General features: G+C 31.1%; 1 protein-coding gene across 1 annotated transcript in view; it reads right to left on the bottom strand.

Moving 5' to 3' along the window:
* The window catches only part of LOC143050928 (uncharacterized), a 127,075-nt gene that overhangs the window by 80,839 nt on the left and 22,727 nt on the right, over window positions 1-23,509 (bottom strand). The window contains exon 3 of the mRNA XM_076224028.1: window positions 3,566-3,619. Coding sequence (XP_076080143.1) covers window positions 3,566-3,598 — 33 coding nt within the window. The 5' untranslated portion in view covers window positions 3,599-3,619. The remainder of the gene's footprint in view (window positions 1-3,565; window positions 3,620-23,509) is intronic.

Below are 23,509 nucleotides of genomic sequence, written 5' to 3'. Positions count from 1 at the left end.
GCAGCATCCGTGTTCATTCTCGACCTTTTATATAAGTTATGTATTATCATCAAATACAACTTACATCAAAATATTCAGAATGAACACAAATGCGGCAACTTCCATTATAGACGGAAACCGTCTTAAAGATAACCAAAAAGCTAAAATTTCGAAGATTTCAGTGATTAAGCATGACTTAATGATGCTAGAACCCAATACATGTGTATTATATTGTCAAAAACAGCTCATTTGTATGTAACAGAAGTATTTCACTTTTCAATAAATCGCTAAAAGTTTACAATTTAACAATTTTGTAAAACTGCTTTATTTTGGGGGCAAAGAGGGGTCTTACTCGGATTACTCCTTTGGATACAGATTTGCGATTACTTGGTTATACTGTTTATTTATATGAAGAAAACTAAGTGATGTTTTGCATTATCTAAAATGTTTAAACAAATACCAAATATTTGTGTTTTCCAGAATCTTTTTTTTCAAATTAGCCATTTAAGGGTAGATAACCCATATAGTAAAACAAATATACTGGACTGATAGGAAAATTCTTAATGTTTACTTGTAGCAAGAAAACAAGTGTTGTAACCATTTTTTATTTCCATTTTCTTAAAACATATTATAAAACCCTATCTTCTCATATTTTATATCAATTTTCTGTCTCATAGATTTCTCTTTATGCACACACATGTGTTTTTTCGTGAACAATCTTAGCAAATTTGGGCAATTTTGAACAAATCGTAGCTTAGAAAATAGCACGATGAATCATACTTTTTATTATATTTTTGTAAAAAGCATAGTTTAATCCTCATTTTAGCAAAGTATAATAAATTCTATTTGAGGAAATATATACCAATGATCTACATAATTTTGAATAATATCAAATTATCAGAAACTTAGATGTTACGTTACTTTTGCGATGTTGATACAGTCGTGTGACGGACGGCTCGTAGATCTGTTGTGCTGTTTTTGTGAGCTGTCAGAGGTTGTTTTACGTGCTCGTTATTATTCTGTGTTTCAAACTGTTGTTAGCATGTCGAAATGTATTGTAGTGTTTATTTGTGTATTTTTCTGTCCTGAACGTTTTTGCAATTATTTGTGCTGTATTCCTGTCATTATAGTGGTATTTTTAACATTGCCTTAACAGTGCGAGGTTTTGTTAGCCACCAAACCGGGTTTAATCAACCATTTTTTTTTGTTAAAACGTCCTGTGCCAAGTCGGGAAAATGACAGTTTTATCTTATAGTTCTTTTCTGTGTTTGTTGCATCGTCGTTTGTTTTTTGTTGCACTTCAGTGTTTCTGTTGTTTCATTGCTTTCTGTTCTAGTTGATGTGTTTCCTCGGTTTCAGTTTGTAAACCGGGTTTGTTTTCTTTCAATCGATTTATGACTTTTTTACAGCGGTATACTACTGTTGTCTTTATTTGTGTGTTATATTGTGATTTATTAGATTTACAGTACCAATTGAGATTCTGTACTACATAAGTCGATAATCAATTCTATATTGTCAGTTGACATATAACTATAGAACATCAAAGTATAATTTGTCTTCCAATAGTTCGACAAAACAAAACACGATGCTACGTTCTTACAAGTATTATTTATTTACCAACAAACGTCTCCAATTGATAATCAAAGTCATTTATCCACACATAAAAGTGTTATATTGTATAAGTTATACTGGATCTACAACAACTAAAAACTTGTTTTTGTTAACTTCGATTTTTTTTTCGCCATATTAGGGGATTAATTTTTAAAAAGTCAAAATTTACTAACAGAATGTTGAAGTAGTTTTTTTTATTTTGTTCCATTTAGCAAACACATATGGTGACACCATTTTTTTTTTTCTTTTAAAACACCATATTATTAAACCTAATTTCTGATATTTTATCTTAAAATTCTGGTTAATAGATTTTCGATCTTTTCAGAAAACATATTTTCTCATGGGCCATTTTGCACATTTTAGCTTATAAATTCCACAGTGACCAATGATTGCTATTATGTATTTGAAAAAAAACATGGTAAAATTTACAAAGTGTGACACAATTCTATATGAGGACATACACTTTTTTTCTGGTAACATTTTTGTAAATTAAACGTTTTAACAACGAATCCATAGCTCTACATGAAAATAGTTTCATGTATAACCTATGATTCATACATCAGATTCTTCGATTGTTAGATATTTTGTATAACAAAGATTGAGGCAATTATTATATAACAACCAACATTAGGTATCAAAACACGACAAACCTATATTGTGTTTTATTCTTTGATAGTAGTTAATGAACTAGTTATAAGTGCTGAAACATTAGCTGTAAAACACTCACTAGAGGCCGAGATGATACGATATTTTGATGGGTGATTTTTGTGACGATTATGTTATCAATACATTGTACGGATCTTTTAAAAGCTGTGATGTGGCTCTGATAAGACGGTTTACTGTGTGACTATCTGTGAAGCGCACTGACCTGAATGAAAAAGAATTGATGATTTCATTCAAACGAACTTTCGTATAGTATATGCGTCATACTACCACCGCATTAGTGGGTGCCTTGACGGTTGGTACTAACCGAAAACGTTTTGTGAGTATTTGAAAGTTCGTTTCTCATTCTAGAGATATGCGTTTTATGGTATGTCTGTCATATTTGTTGTTTTAATTACACCATTACAACACTGTCCTAATTTATGGGAGGGATGAAGGCATAAAACTACCGCGGATAAACATTTAAAAGTATTTTCATATTCCATACATGTTTTGTTAAAATTTAGAAGAATTAATTGAGTATAGAATTATTGCTTAACGCCAAGTCGAACATATAAGTCGTAATTTGAACAAAAATATGTTTAATCAGTCATTATGGGCCGAGAGTTAACGTGCTAGCATAAAAGAGGGGACCAATTTAAAAGTCATTATATTGTTAGATTAGCAGGGAAAAAATCCGTTCGACCCTGTCTTGCCCTAATCTCAATTTGACGTGTGCCTAGCGGACAAGTGACAAAATCCGTATATAAAAATATTAATATATTAGGATGAGGGCCTATATGAATTATTTTACCCAGGCATCTTCGTTATATACCATTCCAGCAGCCTTTGTTGTGTAATTGTCATTGGTTGATGTCGGTCAAATTTATTAATGTACCTTAAGCAGGCCACTTGATTTATAATTTATTATCAGACATGAATTTTGCTCGTTGTTGCAAACGTAGGGTTATAGTTTTACAAAGTTAAAGAAACAAAAATATACAGATAATTCCAAAGCATCAAGGATTTGATTTGATATTATGTTTTAAATGCCTCTTTTAGCACCGCTTTTGGGCTATTTCGTGGCTGTCAGTTTTTATTGGTGGAGGAAAAAGCATGAAAGGAAAATGGAAAGAATTAATAGCAAATAATAATGCAGTCAATCTTTGAAGAGAAAGCGTTGGGAGGTATATTTATTTTGCTAAATTTTTACTAGATGAAATTATACTGACTGCAAACATTGATACCATAATATTGTTAAAGGGCTATAAGTGTAATAATTAAATAAACATACTTTCGAATGATAAACATAATACTTATTAACATTACTTACATAGATTAAGAGAAGCAGCAATACCGTTGTCATGTTTCATCAAGTCATATCCATCTACATAAAGCAAACAAAAACATTCATGTTATATATATATACAGTTTACGTTCTCGCACACGGTGGCATTCTTATTTATGAATCTCACGACACGTATTTCATAATGACCATGAATTATGATTATGGCAAAGTATTTTTTTTTATCTGGAGATACCAAATATGCTAAACATCAAACTAGATGTGTGACGGAGTCTAAACTGCACAGCAAAACAGTGCATTATTGAATATGAAGTTAAAACAAGACTAAGATAGATATCTACAAACAAATGTTTACGAATAACACACAGTGGGCGTAAACTAACTACTTTTATAGTGGTATACAAGCGTATCAATAATACATTCTTATGCTTGCAGTTTACTGAGAGCAATTGAACAAGAAAATTTTACGTTGGTTATATTTAACCCGTACTTCGCACAAAACAAGAACAACTTTATATAATAATTGTCCGAATTGGACGACATCTTCACTTCAATGAGATACCGGTAAAATTATTTGTACACTATTATAAACAATTTATATACAGTTTACGTTCTCGCACACGATGGCATTCTCATCTCATTATGTTTTATGTTGTCGTATTGTAGTGGCATATCCCCGTAATAGCTATTACTTGATTCATTTAAATTGCGTGTTTATCCTAAATCCAAGTTATTAAACAATTGTTTGTAAAGTCAATGAAATAGATTCCTACAAACATTCTATATCTCCGTCAAATGTAAATTATATTTCGATTTTAAAGTTCATAAAAAAATGCTAAACATTTTAATAATAGGATTTAAATCATTATATCACTTAAAGGACATCGACAAACCAATGATAGAGATTTAGTCATATATCGAATGGATGGTTGTAGCAAATTGTCTGCCCCATCGTATGGTGTTTACATATCTCAGTTGATACGTTTTGCTCGTGCATGTTCACACTATATGGACCTCATATACAGAAGTGAGCTCCTTACGCAGAAAATGCTCAAACAAAGTAATGAGGGTTAAAGATAAAACACGACACTTTGTAAATTTTATTGACACCATCACGAATTGGTAGATCTATTGGTGTAATACCACCATTGATTTTCCCCTATTAATTAAATTGAAAATTGAAATGGGGAATGTGTCAAAGAGACAACAACCCGACCATAGAAGAAACAACAGCAGAACAACAGGTCATCAATGTAGCGAGAAATTCCCGCACCCGGAGGCGTCCTTCAGCTGGCCCCTATTAGTCTTTTTTAGATTAGCAGTTTTAAAAAAAAAATGTTTAGAATTTAACTTAGTTTCAAATAAGAAATACTTGGTCTGAGCAAAGTTGTATCATGTCCTGTACTATAGAAAAAAAGATCACATAGCATTTCATAGCATATAAGAGAATAACCCTCAATGGTAGTTGATTAAACAATATTATCCCCTTATTGTATCTGTGTACAAGGTTAAGTCACCATGTAACCTCAAGATTGAAAAATATTCTATAAAAATCCCAAATAAGAAATAATTGTGCTTTGAAATAACCAAGACATATGTGTATGACACAGAAATCTTTTACTCAATAAAATGTACATGTAGCATGAATTAACTACTACTGTCTAATTTAAAGGAACTTTTTTTTTACCTATTTTCGTATACAATCGGATGTGACGTACACTGAGTTAGTGGTATTACACCTATACGATATGTCTAACTGAGGACTTTTTCCCCACACCTTCGATTTTGATTTACCGTTTACGTCGTCTGGTCTTTTAAGTAACGAACATGATCTTTCCCTAATGTGACTGCAGATTGTTTTTAACTATATAAGGAACATAGAACAGACCTATAATGATTCGAAATTTCCTTTTGTTATGTGTCGTGGTCGTATATGTTGAGTTCCCACGTGTATTGCCAAAAATAAATTCCTATATCAAGCAATGGATATAACGTGATTTGCACATGAATCCAATGTTATTGTTGGGCTTTATTCGCGGAATCAACAACCTACTTGTCATACAGGTAGGACTTCTGGTAAGAATGATTTTTTTTTATTTTCTCTAAACCGATATGGCCACACACATATATCATGCAATTTTGATGTGCATCTCATTTGCTTTATGTGGATTCTATTCTTTCAATAAACATCCAAAAAGTATAGCACATTGTAGCGTTAGTAGTTTTTTTTATAATTGACCTTTAATGTCGGCCTTCCATAATTTAATACGCACAATTAACAGGAATGCATACGATTATCATTAAGGCTGGGGAATTACAAAATCTAATATAAAGTCGTCTTATAACAAACAAGTTGAACAACAACCTTCACGGTGAAGTGTAATACGTATGTGTAAATAAATAGAATGATACTACTTGGTGTCACCATGATGCACTTGAGAAATTGAAGTGGATATAGTTGATCTAGCTTTAAATTGTTTTACAGTATCGGCAAAATTAAATTCGAGTTCATTGCTTACCTAAACGTTAACAGGGTACATTTCGACAAAATTCCGGCTTACAGAATATCCATATCTCATATTTAATCAAATCTGTGTGATATGCTGTGTTCAAATTTAGCTAAAGTGTCGATGATGCTGTCATACTAACGTAAACTCAACTTTTCTACGTTCTCATTGATAAATTTAATATAGGCGTGTGGTGTATCTCAAAGTCTGATTATAATCAGTTGTTAATCAATGTATACCTTGTTCAGATTATGTGTACTTGAAACTAGTGATTCAAAACATAAGTTTGCATTATGATAATTTTAAGGTAGAAACATTCTGAATAAAAATGGTTATGATAATATTATAAAAAAATGTTTGTATACAAATTTTCAAAACGTGAGTAAGATATCTTCTGTTTAATGTTTATATATAAGAAAATCTTAAGAACATTAATTGTTTTGCTTTGTTTGTCAACATTAATCGCGGATGCACCGTAAATCAAAACTAGTTGTGAACAGGTTTTCAATAGGCCCCGGGCGACGTTTTTTTTTTCTTTAGCTGCGAGTTGAGATATGCAAGATTTTTGTCAGTTTTGCATTGACTACAAGGGTTTAGAAGCCTGCAAATAAATATGTCGTATGAATTCACATTTGGAAAAAGTAAAATCTCACATATACTGAACTTGGGGGGAAATTTAAACGGACAGTCCATAATCACATGGCAAAATCAAATAACAAAACACATCAAAAACGAATAGACAAGAACTGGCATATTCCTGACTTGGTACAGGCTATTGCAAATGCAGAAAATGGTGGACTAAACCTGGTTTTATAGCGCTAAACCCCTCATTTGATGACAGTTTCATCACATTCCGTTAGATATACAATGATGCGTTGACTAAACAGAGGTCATAATAAATATCAAAAATATGGGTACAGCAGTCATCATTATGTAACAATTTTAAAAGGAACAATTTAACAGAACACAAAAACATATATCAACAAACACATTCATTGATTCGCATGTCTGACGTCAGACAATTTTATACGTCACATATATTTTTCGTTTAATGTATATGTAATCAATTTTAAAATTTCACATGGGCAATGTTTGCATACAAGGTTAAAAAATCAAAAGTATGTAAAAATTAATTGCAGAAATATACCGAGATTTAAAATAGTCCAAAAATTATATAGCATTTATAAGAATCCTTAAATGGTTCATTCCACTACACGAATGATTAATTTGGAAAGTGATTTTTTAATTAAAAGTACACATAAATAAAGGCAACAGTAGTATACTGCTGTTCAGAACACATAAATCCATGGACAAAAAACAAAATCGGGGTAACACACTAAAACCGAGGGAAACGCATTAAATATAAGAGGAGAACAACGACATAACACTAACATGTAACACACACAGAAACGGACCGAGCATCAGACAAAATCCCACGAGAAAAAAACAAATGTAACATCAAAACCAAATAAATGAATTTGGGATAGACAAGTACCGTGACACGTCTTATCGCAATGTAAATTTACACTCAAAAATATATATAAGAGAAAACAAACGACGCAACGTTAAAATGTAACACACACAGAAACGAACTATAATATAACAATGGCCATGTTCCTGATTTGGTACAGGACATTTTTAAAGGAAAACATGGTAAAGTTATTCTAACTTTGCCTTTGTCTTTTAATACACCATCACGTTTTGGTCTATTAGTCATGGAAAAGCTATCCAAAAAAGCAAAAAAAAAACACTTAGTTTTCACAGGTGTTTAAATATTTCGAGTCGGACCGAAAACTGTATGTTTCCTACAAGCAAAGCTACCATGACAAGGCCAGAACTATACTTTGGATAATGTAGAGTACCAAAGATGTAGTAACAAATACAATTTCAGCCAAAATTATTTGATAAGATGAACAAAAGTACAATGTCAGTAATAGGGCATGTTTTAGTTTCTAATGCGTCTCCCCTTTTCTGACCACACACATACCTCTTAGTCTGAACATTCTTTAAACTGACGAAATAATGAAATAAATTATAAATCAATCACTCAACAAGTAGGAAGCATCAAAACAAAGCATTTCTTAATAATGAAAATGTCGATTACGAACACAGCTTAAAATGGTACAGATGGGATAATTTCTTCACTAATTATTTCAAACCACTCAGAGGTATAGGAAAATTCCATCAATTCCGATTTACCAGTGACAAAGTAGGAGTCGTATTTGCGAGAGAAACTCTTTATCAACCGGAGAAAAGACTGGCTTTGCTTAAGGAAAGCACAAACGTACCGGAGTTGCTCACGACACTTCCAGAAGTTATTCAGCCAGCAGGGCTGACAGAGGAGAGAATGCGTTATCTGTACAATGAAGTCCGTCCTTTTGTCCAGTATAATTTCCCTGACGAATTTTGTCCTCGTGCTTCAGTGGAGTAACATTTCACATGTACTGGTTACAGTTGGATTGAAAACTAGAGAATCATTTATGTTTTCATTGTAACAATCTTATAAAATAAATTAAATATTGTATACAAATGCATGTCTTCGTGTCTCTCTCTATAACGAGAAAAGGACCGATAAAGAATAAAATTAATGCACGCTAACGCTAATTTCACGACGTTGTCGTGAGATTCTGAAATTAAATATATGTAGCCGTCACAGCTTTGAAATAGCGAAACTTTTGAAAGAAGAAAGCTACAGTAAAACGGTTTTTTGCATTCAAATTGTAGGACTATAATCAAAATTAATATGAAAAAAACTCAAATTGAGATTTTTTTGCATAAGGTCGATTTCTATCCGACGCGGCTCATTTGTCTCTTTTATATATTTAAAAATGAAACTTAATCTGACTAAACATTGGGAAATGATTTTTTCAACTTCTTTTACTTTTAGAAAAAAAAAATGTCGAACATATAAACAAATAAATAAGTACCGTATGAAGCCTTTGTAAACAGATATCAAACTGGTTAAAACTAGTGATTTGATAAACCACTCTTTTGATTTTTTTTCTCTCAATTCCATCGTAATTTTTAAGTGAAACAATTTGTATATACACGCATCTTTGTCGAAATTAAAATAAAAACAAAACACTTATAAATATATTTATTCATTTAGTCTTCGTATCTCTTACATAACAAGCTGACCACACTCTTAACTTATTAGTCATTTAGTTGGCGCACATCTAAGTCGTGCACCTATGGCAAATAACTTTGTTGGGAAAGAAATATAGCAAAAACAAAAACAAAATTATTTACCTATTAATCATTTTTAATTATAAATAGTTTTGATACAATTGTTTATTACTTAAAATAAAAAGATTATGCTTGTTTAATCTGTTGTTATGTCATTTTGCATGTGTCAAAAGATTCATTGATTTTCGGCATATCAAAGAAAAACGGGCATGTGTCTAAATAATGTTTTATATCTCGTTTATTTATGATTATTTTTCTATAAAATTTGATATTTATGTATTAAATATCAATCTCTAACATAATATGTAAAAATAATACACATAACAGCACTCCTTCTAGTCCTTAGTGGCTTTGTGTAGTCCTAAATGCACTAAGGAGTCCTTAGCAGTGTTTAGACGTACCGGTCAAATGTGGTGTCCATTCTTTAATATATTGCTTAAGAATTTAGTGTTTTCTTATTCATTCTGACATCTGTGTCCCTTGATCTGAACTAGAAATTGCGAAGACGTTATGCTTATCAGTTTACAATAAATGTACCTTGAAATGATTTTTGAACAGAATATTATTTATAAAAAAATGTTTTTCTTTGCGTAACAAAATGGTTCTAAAGTTAAATGTCATCGTCATATATATAATGGAAGGCGATAAACAATTTAGAATACACACCACCTGCAGGATCATTTTACCTGGACACAGATCTTGTTACGTAACAAGTACAAATGTAAAATTATCGATATGGCATATTCAGTCGAATATACACGGTATCTCTGGAATGGGGTTTTTAAAATATTTTGATCTGATAATGTATGTAAATTTATTTGTGCTTTATGTAAAAAAAAAATAATACATTTAACCATTTTATTTTCAAAACTTCTTAAAAATTAGTTGACGTTGAGCATATATTTATTTTCATAACCGGAGACAAATCACTGATTTCCAATTATAGACCAATCTCATTATTATCAGCAGTGGGCAAAGTATTTGAGAGCGGCTGTATTTAAAAATGTATTTAATCACTTAATTAGTTATATTTTTAGTTATAAATATACAAAAAGCGTTTTTGTTTCAGAATACTAATGCAGGAGTTCTACAAGGCTTTGTATTAGGTTCCCTACTATTCCTTATTCATGTATATGACATAGCTGGTAATTTGATAAGTCTATAAACTCGATTGTGTGCTGATTAAACATCCTTTTTTTTCAAGTAATAGTCCTTACACAATTGAGGATGTCTTAAATAGCGATTTAGAACAAAATTTAGCATGGTCTGAGGATTGGTCTATTGATTTTAATCGTAACAAGACAATAACTATGCTATTCTTCTGTAATTCTTCTCCAGATGATATTAAAATAGAACCTCAAAATCAAGTAGTAGAATTGTCTCCTGTCATAAACACTTACATATGACTTTTGATTCCAATGGTAAATTCTATACAATATACAAAAAATACAGAAAGCTCAATATGTTCTATTCTTCATATTAAAGAGGGACGAAAGATACCAAAGGGACTGTCAAAAAATTAAAATGGGACTGCCTCTACGATTAAATACCTCTTTTTTCAGTTATAGATAGAATATCAGAAACTGTTTTTTATACACTACTATCGAATGAAATAGCCTCAACCCCGACATATGTACGTCTAGAAATATGAAAATATTTATCTAACTTGACACAGACACAATTGCACGCCAATCTTTATTATTAGGAACAGTTGATTTGATAAAAGTGATGGATAACCACGCCTATATTAAAATTGAGATCCTATGAATAAACTTCAAATAGCTCCCAGTATTCGATTTTGATAAAAAAAAAATAATAATTAAAAAATATATCTCGCATTGTTTCAATGTTAAAAGTCTTGACCAGAGTATTTAGTAACGTAGTTGAATTTTTGATTACATTTGTGAAGTTGTGTACATACCCCCATTTTTAAGTTATTCGACATAATGAAATAAAAAAAAATAAACTGGTTTTGAAATTTTTTAAGAGTTGCAAATATTAATTTGAATTTATGATACAGAATTATTTTTTGTATTTGTGTTCCTCAACAGTGTTTCCTAATATGTTTTTCCTCGAACCCCGAAAAGTGAAGAGTTAACTACGTGTAAATCCCAAATCCACACACACGATAAAGTCCCAACCTGACGTTCATAAAAGGTCTGTTCTAGAGTTTTGTTTCATTTTCAAAAATTCCAGACACGTAAATAAAATAGATTATTAGTGCTAGTTTCACACTAGTTATTAGCTGGACTGGATTATGATATTCGGAAAATATCCAATGACATACATAAAATATCTAATATAAAAAAGAAAATATTGTATGATTGCCAATGACACAACTGTCCACAGGAGACCAAAATGACACAGAAATTAACAAAAAATGGAAAACAACACGTTTAATAATTTATTGCGTCCGAAGCGGATTTTTGGATTACCTTCATCAGGAACGCTCAAAGCCAACTATAGGTCATCGTACGGCCGTCAACAATGAGCAAAGCCAATACTGCATAGTCAGCTATAAAAGATAAACGGACAGAAAGTCACAGGACAAAAAGTCACATGACATAAAGTCACAAAAAGTCAGAGGACAAAAAGTTTTTATTGCATATTTCAATTTTAAGTCAAGGAAATTGCTCATAAACCTTGATAAATGAAAATGTATTAAATTGTTATCATGCAAAGGATATGTTTAATGGCAAAATGAAGCCATTTGTGTACCAAGATACTTTGCCATTTTGTTTTCATAACAATTATTTGATCATGACTGATATTTATTGGAAAAAAATAATTACAAAGTTGCTTCACATATAAAACTTTAAGAAACATACCAAAATAATATTTTCAAATAAGTGTTTTTTGTTCAAAGAAAAGTAATCTAAAAACTAAATTGTGACTTTTTGTCCTGTGACTTTTTTTTCTGTGACTTTTTGGCCGTGACTTTTTGTCCTGTGACTTTCGGCGAGGGGCCTGGTGTCCGCTCAAGGCACCCATAAGCTATGTAAAAAATAACTCAATATCGTGCATTCTGAGCGTTTTCAGGACTCTTTCTTAAATTGAAACGCTATTGTTTTCGACAATCTTCTTGTCTCAAAGATAAAACATAGACTCATTGTAATTTACGACTTTTAGGTTTTAGGCACAACATAACAAGACCGATATGCAGGATACAGAAAACATCGTTGTTCTCATAATCATTAATACGGGATATGTATGTTCTGTTCTTTTCTTGTATTGTGTTTAGACTTTGGTGATTTTTTTAGGACTTGATTTAAATAAAGTGACAGTGCAGTATTATACTTTAGTACTGCTTAAGTCTACTGCTAGGGACTATCTTGATCCTGTTTTATGGTACTAGTATTATTGATTCCTTCATTGTTGAAGACCTTCTAGCGACTATCAAGATTAAAAATAGGAATAAAAGTCCTGACCATTGTTAATTTGTATTTGTTCTATGTATTGCCATCGTGTGCGATTAATTCCCTTGCACGTATCGATATTTCTTTATTGTCTATTACAGGGTATGAACACGACATAATGCACGTTTAACCCTTCAATGTAAAAGGTCTGATGGCAAAACATCGTAGTTTTTTCCATCAGATTTGAAGCCAGACAATTGGAGGGTGGTCTTACTTGATTTAAACTATGTGAGCTATCTAGTTTTATCTACAAAAAAGAGCCAGTTTTGTACTCTTTGATAATAATTTCAATTCTCAACAACAAAACGACAAATTATTCTGTCCAGTAGAGGCGTATCTTCTTAAAATATTTTCTCGCGCAAAATCTGGACATCGGTGGACATGAATCATTTCCACACACATTTACAAATACAATACAACACTTAGACTAGTCATTAAGTAGGACAATAAATGAACAAAAAAACAAACCCGGGTACACATGGTCTATGGTTAAATTCTCTAAGTAGACATTATCCCATCATTGATGAGCAGGTGTGATATAAAAAAGAAAACTGCATTCTCGTATCTCTGATACATATCTATTAAATATAATAAAGAAAACTTTAGTAAGATTGAGTACAACAAAAGTTTTGCCTTATCAAATTTTTTATGTTGTCTCCTTCAGACTACCAAACACTGTCACCCTAATTGCTAACGTGGTATTTTATGTGATACCTTGCTGTAAATAATAGTAAACTGAGTATTTATTCACAGTACGCACTTCATATTTTATTTATGGTGATATCTTAATATCATTGATACACAGTTGAGAAATATTGTGCAGTTATTCAAATGCAGATTTAAACCTTATTAAGTCCTGCATGCAGCTGTGGTTATCCTGTTGAGGATAGTATTCACTATTTGTAAGTGCCCTTTTATCAACGAAGCAAGATAAATATTGTTTTGGCTGGTGACGGTGACCTTTCATTTCAGCAAAACAAAGAAATTTTTGAGTCTGTACAATCATATATCAGAAATACACTAAGATTTAGAATTAAATCACATTTCGGAATTCCTACTTCTTTTAATACATTGGTGCAATTAGATGAAAAAATAATGACCATAAAATGTCAGGTTTGTGAGATCTGACAGTCACCTAACAAGTAAACAATTACAAATCTACAGATCAATGTTTAACATTCGTCAGCAATTAGCAATTTTCATAAATAAACATGATTTAGTCGAATACTTTGAGAGTAAAGAAAAAGAGACTACCATAGATTTATAATTAACTCCAAATGCTTGATGTGTACAAATCAATATTTAGGAGTTACCTTTTTCGCATTCCACCAGTCTGGCTGTCGGACAGGGTTCATATATTTTCGAACTTACGTTCCGATTTAATTGACCAAACCTAACTTTTACATTTGTCATTGTTTAAGGTACTGTAATGATGAGAACACCTATGTTTGGTGTACGGTATGTTTGATATACTATGTATGGCATGATTCATCTGACCTTGATCTCCTTTTACGAACCATCGACTATGTTCAAGAATATTGGAGATTTTCAAGCGAGATAACTATTTATTATGACACATGATATCTCGTATGTGTATTTTAATTAAATCATCATTTTAGTAAATTATCAAATTATAACCTCGGTTTTGAATGTATCTGTGTTATCCTATTTTTCTTTTTTTTATCGAAATATATCATTAGTATGCAAGGTATATCAAATTCATAAACAAAATACGTCATTTTGATATATTTTTCTGTATCAATAAAACTTTCAATAGCATTTACAACTTCTTATTTCTGATTAAGAAAAGTAGGAAAAGCAGAAACCTTTATAAATTCAACCTTTTTATTATGTCGATTCGTTTGTAAACTGTACATGTACGACATCTGGTGAACGGAGGTTGGACTATGCACTTTAAAATGCAGTTGATAAAAGAAAACATTGATTTAAAAAAGAAATTTCTTGGTGTTAGATTGTTTCATCATTTTTCAATCTTATCTTCTATGGAAAAATTAACTGCGACGAAAAATGGAATTGTTATGATTTTTTTAAAAGTCAAAGGTACAATAACCACAAAAAAATATGACTGCTATTTTTAAACGGCCATTGACAACAGTAAACGCTGACTTAAAATTATATTTTTCGAAAACTAATATTTGAAATTTCTTCAAAAAGCTCACTCACGGAATTTTTTTCACATTTAAGGCAAAAAAGATATATTACAAGTTATAACAGAGTATAAGTGTTCCAGGTTTAAATCAATGATAACTATTTATACGATTTATCATTGACATGTCACGTGTTCTGATTAATGTAAAAAAAATGTCCTTCATTCTTGTGTATGAATCTTAAGCGTATTTGGCAATTCTAGTAAAACTTTATTACTACAGACGTTAAAAAATATACTATCATAAGTAAAGCAGACAAAATATTTTAGCATCTGCGCTCTGGTATTCTTTAATCGTAGTATACAGTTACCTCATCGGAAATAAACCCACATCTGCTATGTGGTATACATGTATAAAGATAAATAGAACTTTAGAAAGTACTGTTGCACAAAATGAACAAAAAGTTGGGTTATCGTTCAATCTCAAATTGTTTATGAAAGATGCTGTGTTTGCTATTAGTTTTGGTTGATGGTTAACAATTTTGTGTAAACGTTGCATACCCATATTATTGGCTAAATAGTGGTGGTCTGCCTGAATTGTACAAATCCTCAGGACTTTATCATTCGCTCTGATTAAGACACGTTTTATTGGGATTTTTTTTGTTTACTTTCGAGATTAAGTGTTGTATTTGAAAAAAAGGAAGCTTTAATGTTCCTTCTTATCAAGATAGTTACAGGCTTCAACCACTTGCATGTATATCAAGTGATTATAGAAATATTGATTTCTGATTACTAGTTTTAAGTCTGGTCATGCATTATCTTTCACGATACAAATAATGCGTTGCCTGATCTTTCACGATCAAGTTTGATGAAAATTCAACAAAATTCAAGAATTTCATACAAAAATTAATAGTTCTAAGGGAAGAGCATAATTTTATTTGACTGTACTATCAGACATATGAATAAAGGCAACAGTAGTATACCGCTGTTCGAAATTCATAAATCGATAGAGAAAAAACAAATCCGGGTTACAAACTAAAACTGAGGGACACGTATCAAAAAACTATAACACAACAGAAACACAAAACCAAAATGTAACACACAGAAACGAACTATAATGTAATAATGGCCATTTTCCTGACTTGGTACACGGCATCAAAGTTTAAATTAAAAAAATATCATTATATATTGAAACATGACCATGTACAAATAGCGTTTTTTTTTTAATTAATTCCATAGAGATGCATTGCGCCTTTTGTGTTTTTTTTCATAAAGAGCTGCATATTTTCTTTATCTTATAGCAGAGTAAATCTGCAAAAAGTAGCAACACTTCATCAGGACCTTATAAGGACATGTTTACTTTCATTCCATTCACTGGTTCTCTTAAAGAAGACATTTGTATGTATTCCCAAATGGTCCTTTGTTGAACTAAGTCCCCCGCTGGCGGCCATCTTGGATGATGGATCGACTACAAAGTAACAACATATGATCAGCACCTCATTAGGAACATGCATGCTATGTTTGGTTTCAGTACTTTCAGTGGTATTCTAAAAGAAGACATGTGTATGTATTTCTCAAAGTGTCCTATGTTAAAATAAGTCCCCCGCTAGTGGCCATCTTGGATGATGGATTGGCTTCTAAGTAACAACACTTGATCACCACCTCATGAAAAACATTCATGCTATGTTTGGTTTTATTCTTTTCAGTGGTTTTCGAAAAGAAGACATTTGTATGTATTTCAAATAGGGTCCTATTTCAAACTAAGTCCTCTGCTTGCGGCCATCTGGAATGATGGATCGGCTAAACAGTTACAACACTGATCTATGGCATATTAACGTTTAAAAAAAATTCTTGAACTAATAATGTTCATGTGAAACAGCAGTATAATCTAGATCCACATATACGGTATGTTTACGTTTTGACCACAATCATTGGCATCTATGGAATATACGCCAAAGCAGTAAAAGCACCTTCACATATTTAAATTATCTTTTATTACCACCAAAATATACCTTTTTAAGTCAACTGAGGGGCATATCTCTTAAACGAAGATTTTAAGACTATCGATTGAAACCGATCTTCACATTTATTTTCTATGGCCCATGACAGAGTGTTAAAGTATCTAAAGAAGTGAATAAGTGCTGTGGCGGTATTTTCATTTGCATAAACAGAAGAAAACTTAATATTTAAGGTAACTAGTACATCAATTAAGATGTAATAAATCTGAGCCGTTAATGTCAAAAATACCAAGCCAAAACCAAACCAAAGAACTGTATGTTAATGGTTCATGCTTTAGTTTCAGAGATAGAAGCCAAAAACTACATTTTACTCCCATGTTCATCGGAAACATTTGTTTAAACAAGATACCATAAGGATGATTAAGACCAAGTTTGCTTTTATTTGGCCCTGTAGTTGCAGAGGAGAAGGTTTTTGTAAAAGTTACCTAAAGACTACGAATGACGATCTTTGTACACATTCATCTCTTTCAGAAGAAAGTAGTGCATTTAAAAAACTGTTTCCTTCAGTTAAAGTCATTCAGTGCATTTAGTGACAACACAAATTGTATATAAGGAATGTTTCGACCAAGTTGTTGTATTTATAATGTAAATGTTCAATCTCCTTCTGTCTTCAAAATAGTTGTTTTTGTTACAATGTACACAGTAAGACAATGACTGTATTTAAAAAAAATATAGGACATAAAATACCAGTATTACTGACAGTAAACATAAATAAATAATAATAAATTTGTTCCTTTTTAGTATATCCTATTAACTGCTATTCATAGGCATCTAATTCCTTTATAAGGTCAGCAATTAGTGAACAAATCAAATACGAAAAAAACTGCTTGGGAATGTTTAAATTGAAATTATGATCATTTAAAGTTTCGTGCACTTAACATATTTTCAAGTGATCATAATCTTGTCTATGATTGACCTGAATAGTTAACTACAATCCATTAATACGAACTTTTAACAAACAAACCATTTTAAATTGAAGAGTTTTAATTGTTTTTGTTTAATGTAAATATTTGGGTTTTGATATACCTACAGTTCAAAAGGGGGACAATACTACCCCTTGAAGTTTAGTAAACATTTTTTCTCTGGAATAGACTATTCAAAAATAGTTTTCAATCTAATAATGTCATAGCGAATATTTGTAATTAGCCATTTATACAATTAAAATCTTTAATTTATAATTATAGAATCTAATAATCGAGTGTATACATACAAATAGAGTAACTCGTGTTATTTGTATAATTCATGAAGAAGATTCTTTTTTTACATTTATTTGTCCAACGCGCTTTTTATTTACTTCATACGAAAAGATCATGTGTGGTTACACTCACAACTGCATATTTGAAAGCCATGGATGTATGTACAGTTGAGAGTTGTCATTTTAACATTCCTAAAAGTTTTGCCAAATCCATCTAATGGCCAGTCTCCTATAACAATTATAAAATGAGATTTTTACATTCTACAAGTATGTGTCAAAACCATATTACATGTAGCTGAACATTTAAAGTGCAGAGAAAAAATATTTCAATAGTTTTGTATGTTAACTTATTTCCAGATAGTATGACCTCTTATTACAAATTACATGTGTTATTGGTTTTGCTCATTGCTGATTGCCGTATGGTAACCTTTAGCCGCTACGCCCTTTGAAGGTTGGTGGAAATTTCTAGTTAGCAATCTTAATAAATCTTTGTTTCAATACATAACTTATTTTTTCTTTAAGTTTAAGAATGTATATAATATTACATATTTAATGCTGAAATGCATTCCGACTTTACATTCATATTGGAATAACATAACAACATTGAATGTTATGTTCGTTGTTAACGGCGTTTTTCTCACTATGACCATTTACCTCCATAAGCCTAAATTTCATGGCGGTCACATGTGCCGATATGTATTTTTGATAGTTTTTTAGGGTATCACAAAATTGATTATAATCAATATGCCGTCACTATTAAATGCAAGGATCAATTTCAATTAGGCGTTTGCACATAATGCACATACTCATATCCTTTCAATGGTGTAAATATATTTTTTTAAATAATGAAGAGGAAAATGTTTGATAAACTAAGGTCTATACCCTTAAACGAGGATGATACCAAATGTCTGAACAAATAATTCCAAAAATGTTTAAAAGCCATTCGGTTCTATCTATTAAATTGATGTATATCATTATTTTGACACAAGAACTGAACATTCTTAGGTATATACATTCAATTGCATTGACTCAAGTAATACTATATACATGGATATATGCTTGAGTATATTAATTGAGTAAGATCTAAGTGTGGATTATTTGCTTCCACGATTATGCTAAAAGACCGACGATATGGGAACTTATTCGAATGATATAAGGTAAGTGAGAAAGTCGTTAATGTTGATAAATGAGCTAATCTTCTTAATGACCTTAATGATAATCATTCGTAGCATTCGCTTGCACAATCAAATTTAACTAAAAAAGATATTACCTTTACTTGTAACGAACTCCACTTGCACAATGTTAATTACGTTATCATGATTGAAGTCGTTTACTATATTCACGCGAATAGCTCGATATTTTATCTTGATAATATTTAAGTCAAAGTCGACTACAACACATTGTTATGAATGGTTGTCAACGTCGTCACGTCACAATACATTTAATTTATAAATGTATTTAAATTCAAATAAGGCGTTTGCACATACGCATATCCTTTCAATGGTGTAAATATCTTTTTTAAATAAACAAGAGGAAAATATTTGATTAACTAAGGCCTATACCATTAAACTAGGAAGATTACAAAAATTTCAACAAATAATTCCCGAAAGGTTTTAAAGTCATTCGGTTTTATCTAGTATATTGATGTATGTCATCATTTTCACTGACGATCTGCACATTCGTAGGTATATCCATATGGTGTGTTCATAATGTTTTTCTAGACAACATTTGTGTTTGCTGAAGAGATTCCTTTTATCGTTAAATTGAACACTAAGTGTATACTTGTGTTTGTATTGTTATGAGTTTATGACTAAAACTACCACAGACACATCATAACAACATCTGTTACAAACATATGATAACTCTTTTACATATTTGGATAATAAATTGTCTCGCAATACTAACGACTTCAGAAATGTTCAGTATACATGTGAAAACGTCATGTGAGATTCACCTCAAACGAACTTATACCTAAAACGCAAGTGAAAATGTTCATCTAAAATTTAATTGAATTGAGATTCACATGATTTTGAATAAATTTGAAAATTTAAATATTATTTGAAAATCTAAATTTTAAAACTTCATGTGAAATTCTAACTAAAAAACATGTGATTTTCACGTGAAATTGAAGTGTTTCAGGTAAGAGCTCGTTTAAGGTAAAATTCCTTTGCTGATATCTTGCTTAGCCACTTTGTCATAATTTTAGTACCACTTTCCTCCGGAAATATCAGTAAAAGAAGTTAATCAGTTTATTGAAATATTTCATGGTGTGGAACGATACCTCTGTTGGTTCACTTATATTCCTCGATGGTTTAATCAGCCTAGAGGCCAGTACTTCAAACATAGCTTTAAAAATTAGTAAATATAGTTTGAATAATTTTTTTGATATAGTATGTTATATTATACTCTTTACCGGAAAAAAAATCTTCATTAAGATTGATTGATAGGTTGGTTATAAACGCTAATAACAGCCTTTTTATGCTATTATGTGGTGGTCAATTTTCATTGGTGGAGGAAGGCGGAGAACCCGGAGCGTCGGTCTGATGGATAACACGTGAATTGTATTTGTGAAGTTATTTAAAGAATCAAAATGTCAACATTCAAAGTGAAACACAGGTAAATCATTTGATTGACTGATTCGATCCACAAAACAAATCATTCTAATACAGGTAAAAACGACGTTAAACATTTATTTTTCATCTATAACATGAAATTAATATACCTAGAATAATCCAACAGCACGGGTTTGCTTAATCTGTTTATATCTATGTTTATGTTTACATCGCTTATATAGTCATCGGATGACTAAGAGGTCAACTCGATAATTAATTAGATAGTGCCTAGAGTAAGGCCGTGTTCACACTGACCTAAACTCGGTGTTGTGTTAGTGTAACTCACTAGTAAACGAAACACAATTACGTTCCCATTGATGAAACTCAATGTTTACATGCAGTTTAATTCATGTTTTGTCTACATGCAGTCGATAGTCAATATAGGCCTTGTGTAGGTTAAGTGTACACAAAACTAGAAAATGTAGAACTTTAATTTTACCAACTACTGTGGATTCATTTATTTTAGTACAAATCTATACAAAATATGTTCTTCGTTGAACATTTAATTTCATGGTTCACCTGTAACCACGAAATCCACGAAAATTGGTATCCAACGAATAATATTGAATCCACAGTATATTTAAGGAAGGAACAATTTTGTTATACAAATGATATTTATAACAATTATTAATAAAGTTCTTTACAGAAATACATGTGTCTAAACTTTATATACATGTATTGATTTGTTATAAAAAAAAATTAAGGTAGCTTTATTGACCCTTTATCAAGACTAAAAGCATCATCATTGCCGAACACATAATTCATTCAAAAAGGACTTCCCGAATGGACTGGACGTACACGGAAGTACTTGCTACTGGTCTCTACTCAAACAACGATTCACTCATAAATGCATTACTAAAAAAGTGTGAGGTCAATTATATTGTTTGTTTAGTATCCCAGATCCGTTAAAATACATTTAGAAACCCCAAAAAATGATAAACTCTCCTTTTGCTAAATACTGCTTGGAGAAGAAATGCTATTTTAAAGAAACCGAAAAGATAAAAATGAACTTATCCTTAACATCTCAATCCTTTGTCTTCGTCTGTAAGCACGCTGCTACAGCCTACGTTAATTAATGCGTAATCGAGACATCTTTAGTATCTACAAAGTACTGCAAATCGTCAAAAAGGTTTTCATAAGGGAGCACCCATTCAACTACAAAGAAAGGGAGGGGGGGGTATATTTTTTGTCTAAGTAAGATTTTTTTTGCGTGAACGTTTTTATTCATATTTTTCCGATGCCAGCAATCAAGCATCTTTTTTTTCGATATTGAACACTATAATGGTTGAGGAAACTCTGGATTCAGAATATTTTTTTTATCATATCTATGACCAAAATATTTTTTTTTAAATAGGGGATCGGAATATTTTACAGAAAAAAATCCATCCCCTCTTTTAGAAGTCAAATGATCGTTCCCTAACTGTAACAAAAAGTTGTCCGAAACAATTGCATTCGGTACTCCGTAATGAACATTTCAATGACATACAGTTTACAAGTGTGAACAAATCTTATGTACAGGTAATTAAACAAGGTTTATAGATATGAACACATTTAATGTGAAACCAGTGTACATTACATTAAACTAAATGTAAACATGTTTTCTGTACATGGCATTTGTTGTGAACACGGCCTAAAATACACATACAACGAAGCTAGGTATTTTAATTCCCGTGCCATGTTTATTGTTTATTTATTTATTTTTAATAGTTTGGATAAATATTTTACATGGCTATAAATCAACTATGAGAATTTGATAAAAACCAGTGAAAATGAATTTGATTATCTTTAAATCTCCGCTTTCTTTGTTATTTTTATTTGTATGTAGTAGAATTGTATTACTGACATGTTCGTGTTGTGTCACATAACAATTACATTTGTATTAGAAAATAATAAATACCCTTCTTTACGAACGCTTTAAATCTAAAAGCAATTAAATGATCTTAAGATTTTTGAAATCATTTAATATCCGCCTATATTTGGTTTTGTGATATCTTAATAGGCGTACACCACAAAAAAAAAGTTAGTGTCACATTATTTTCAAAGGCAAATATTTATATTTAAATTTGAATGGCCTTTAAAAGACATTGTTGTGTTCATAAACAAATGATTTCGTTGTAACTGATTATTTTAGAAAATATGGTGAGCAGAAAATACAATAAGTACTCGAATTTATATATGGTTATAGTCATGTGCATTCAACACATCCATAAACAATCAAATACTACATAAGTTTGGTTCATTAAAAGATCTGTTCCTAGATTATCCTTCGTTTATAAGGCGAGGATAATATGAATTATCAACAAAACATATAAAAGATGACGTGTTTAATTATATGTATGTAATTCACGAGTATCGTCTACAAAATACTTATCAGTTACATTCTAATACACACATATAAAAGGCCAGATAAAGTTACTAAGCTGAGAAAGCCCTTGGTTTATTAGTCATGAATATTAAACTAACGTGTCCTTAGTACCTCCTAGTGTACTGGTTAAATGTCACAACTGATATGACAACAACGGTTCATAAGATATTAGTTTAGTGACTCTTGTAATAAAATATTAGTAGGGAGACGTACTTTTAGAGAGTGGTCTCCAACAATGTATAAATGTCAATCAAATATGCATTGTTGTACGGTGACCTATAGTTTGTAATGTCTGTGTCATGTTGGTCTCTTGTTGAGAGTTGGCTCATTGGCTATCATACCACATCGCCTTTTTTTTTTAAAATACTTGATCGTTTTTTGTCTTTAAGTGTTGTTAATAAATTTAACTAAAACATTGAGGATATGTCACAAACAAACAAAACACATATTATGAGGTTTCTAACTTTTACAATATGTTTAAGTATGTAGTGTGCATAGCGTAATGGTTAAGTGATATTCAAGTCAACTGAATATCTTAATTTTCAAAAAATCAAATGGAAATGTG

Source organism: Mytilus galloprovincialis, chromosome 11 (assembly GCF_965363235.1).
Source record: "Mytilus galloprovincialis chromosome 11, xbMytGall1.hap1.1, whole genome shotgun sequence".
Classification (NCBI taxonomy): domain Eukaryota; kingdom Metazoa; phylum Mollusca; class Bivalvia; order Mytilida; family Mytilidae; genus Mytilus; species Mytilus galloprovincialis.
This window is presented reverse-complemented; position numbering and strand designations above follow the sequence as displayed.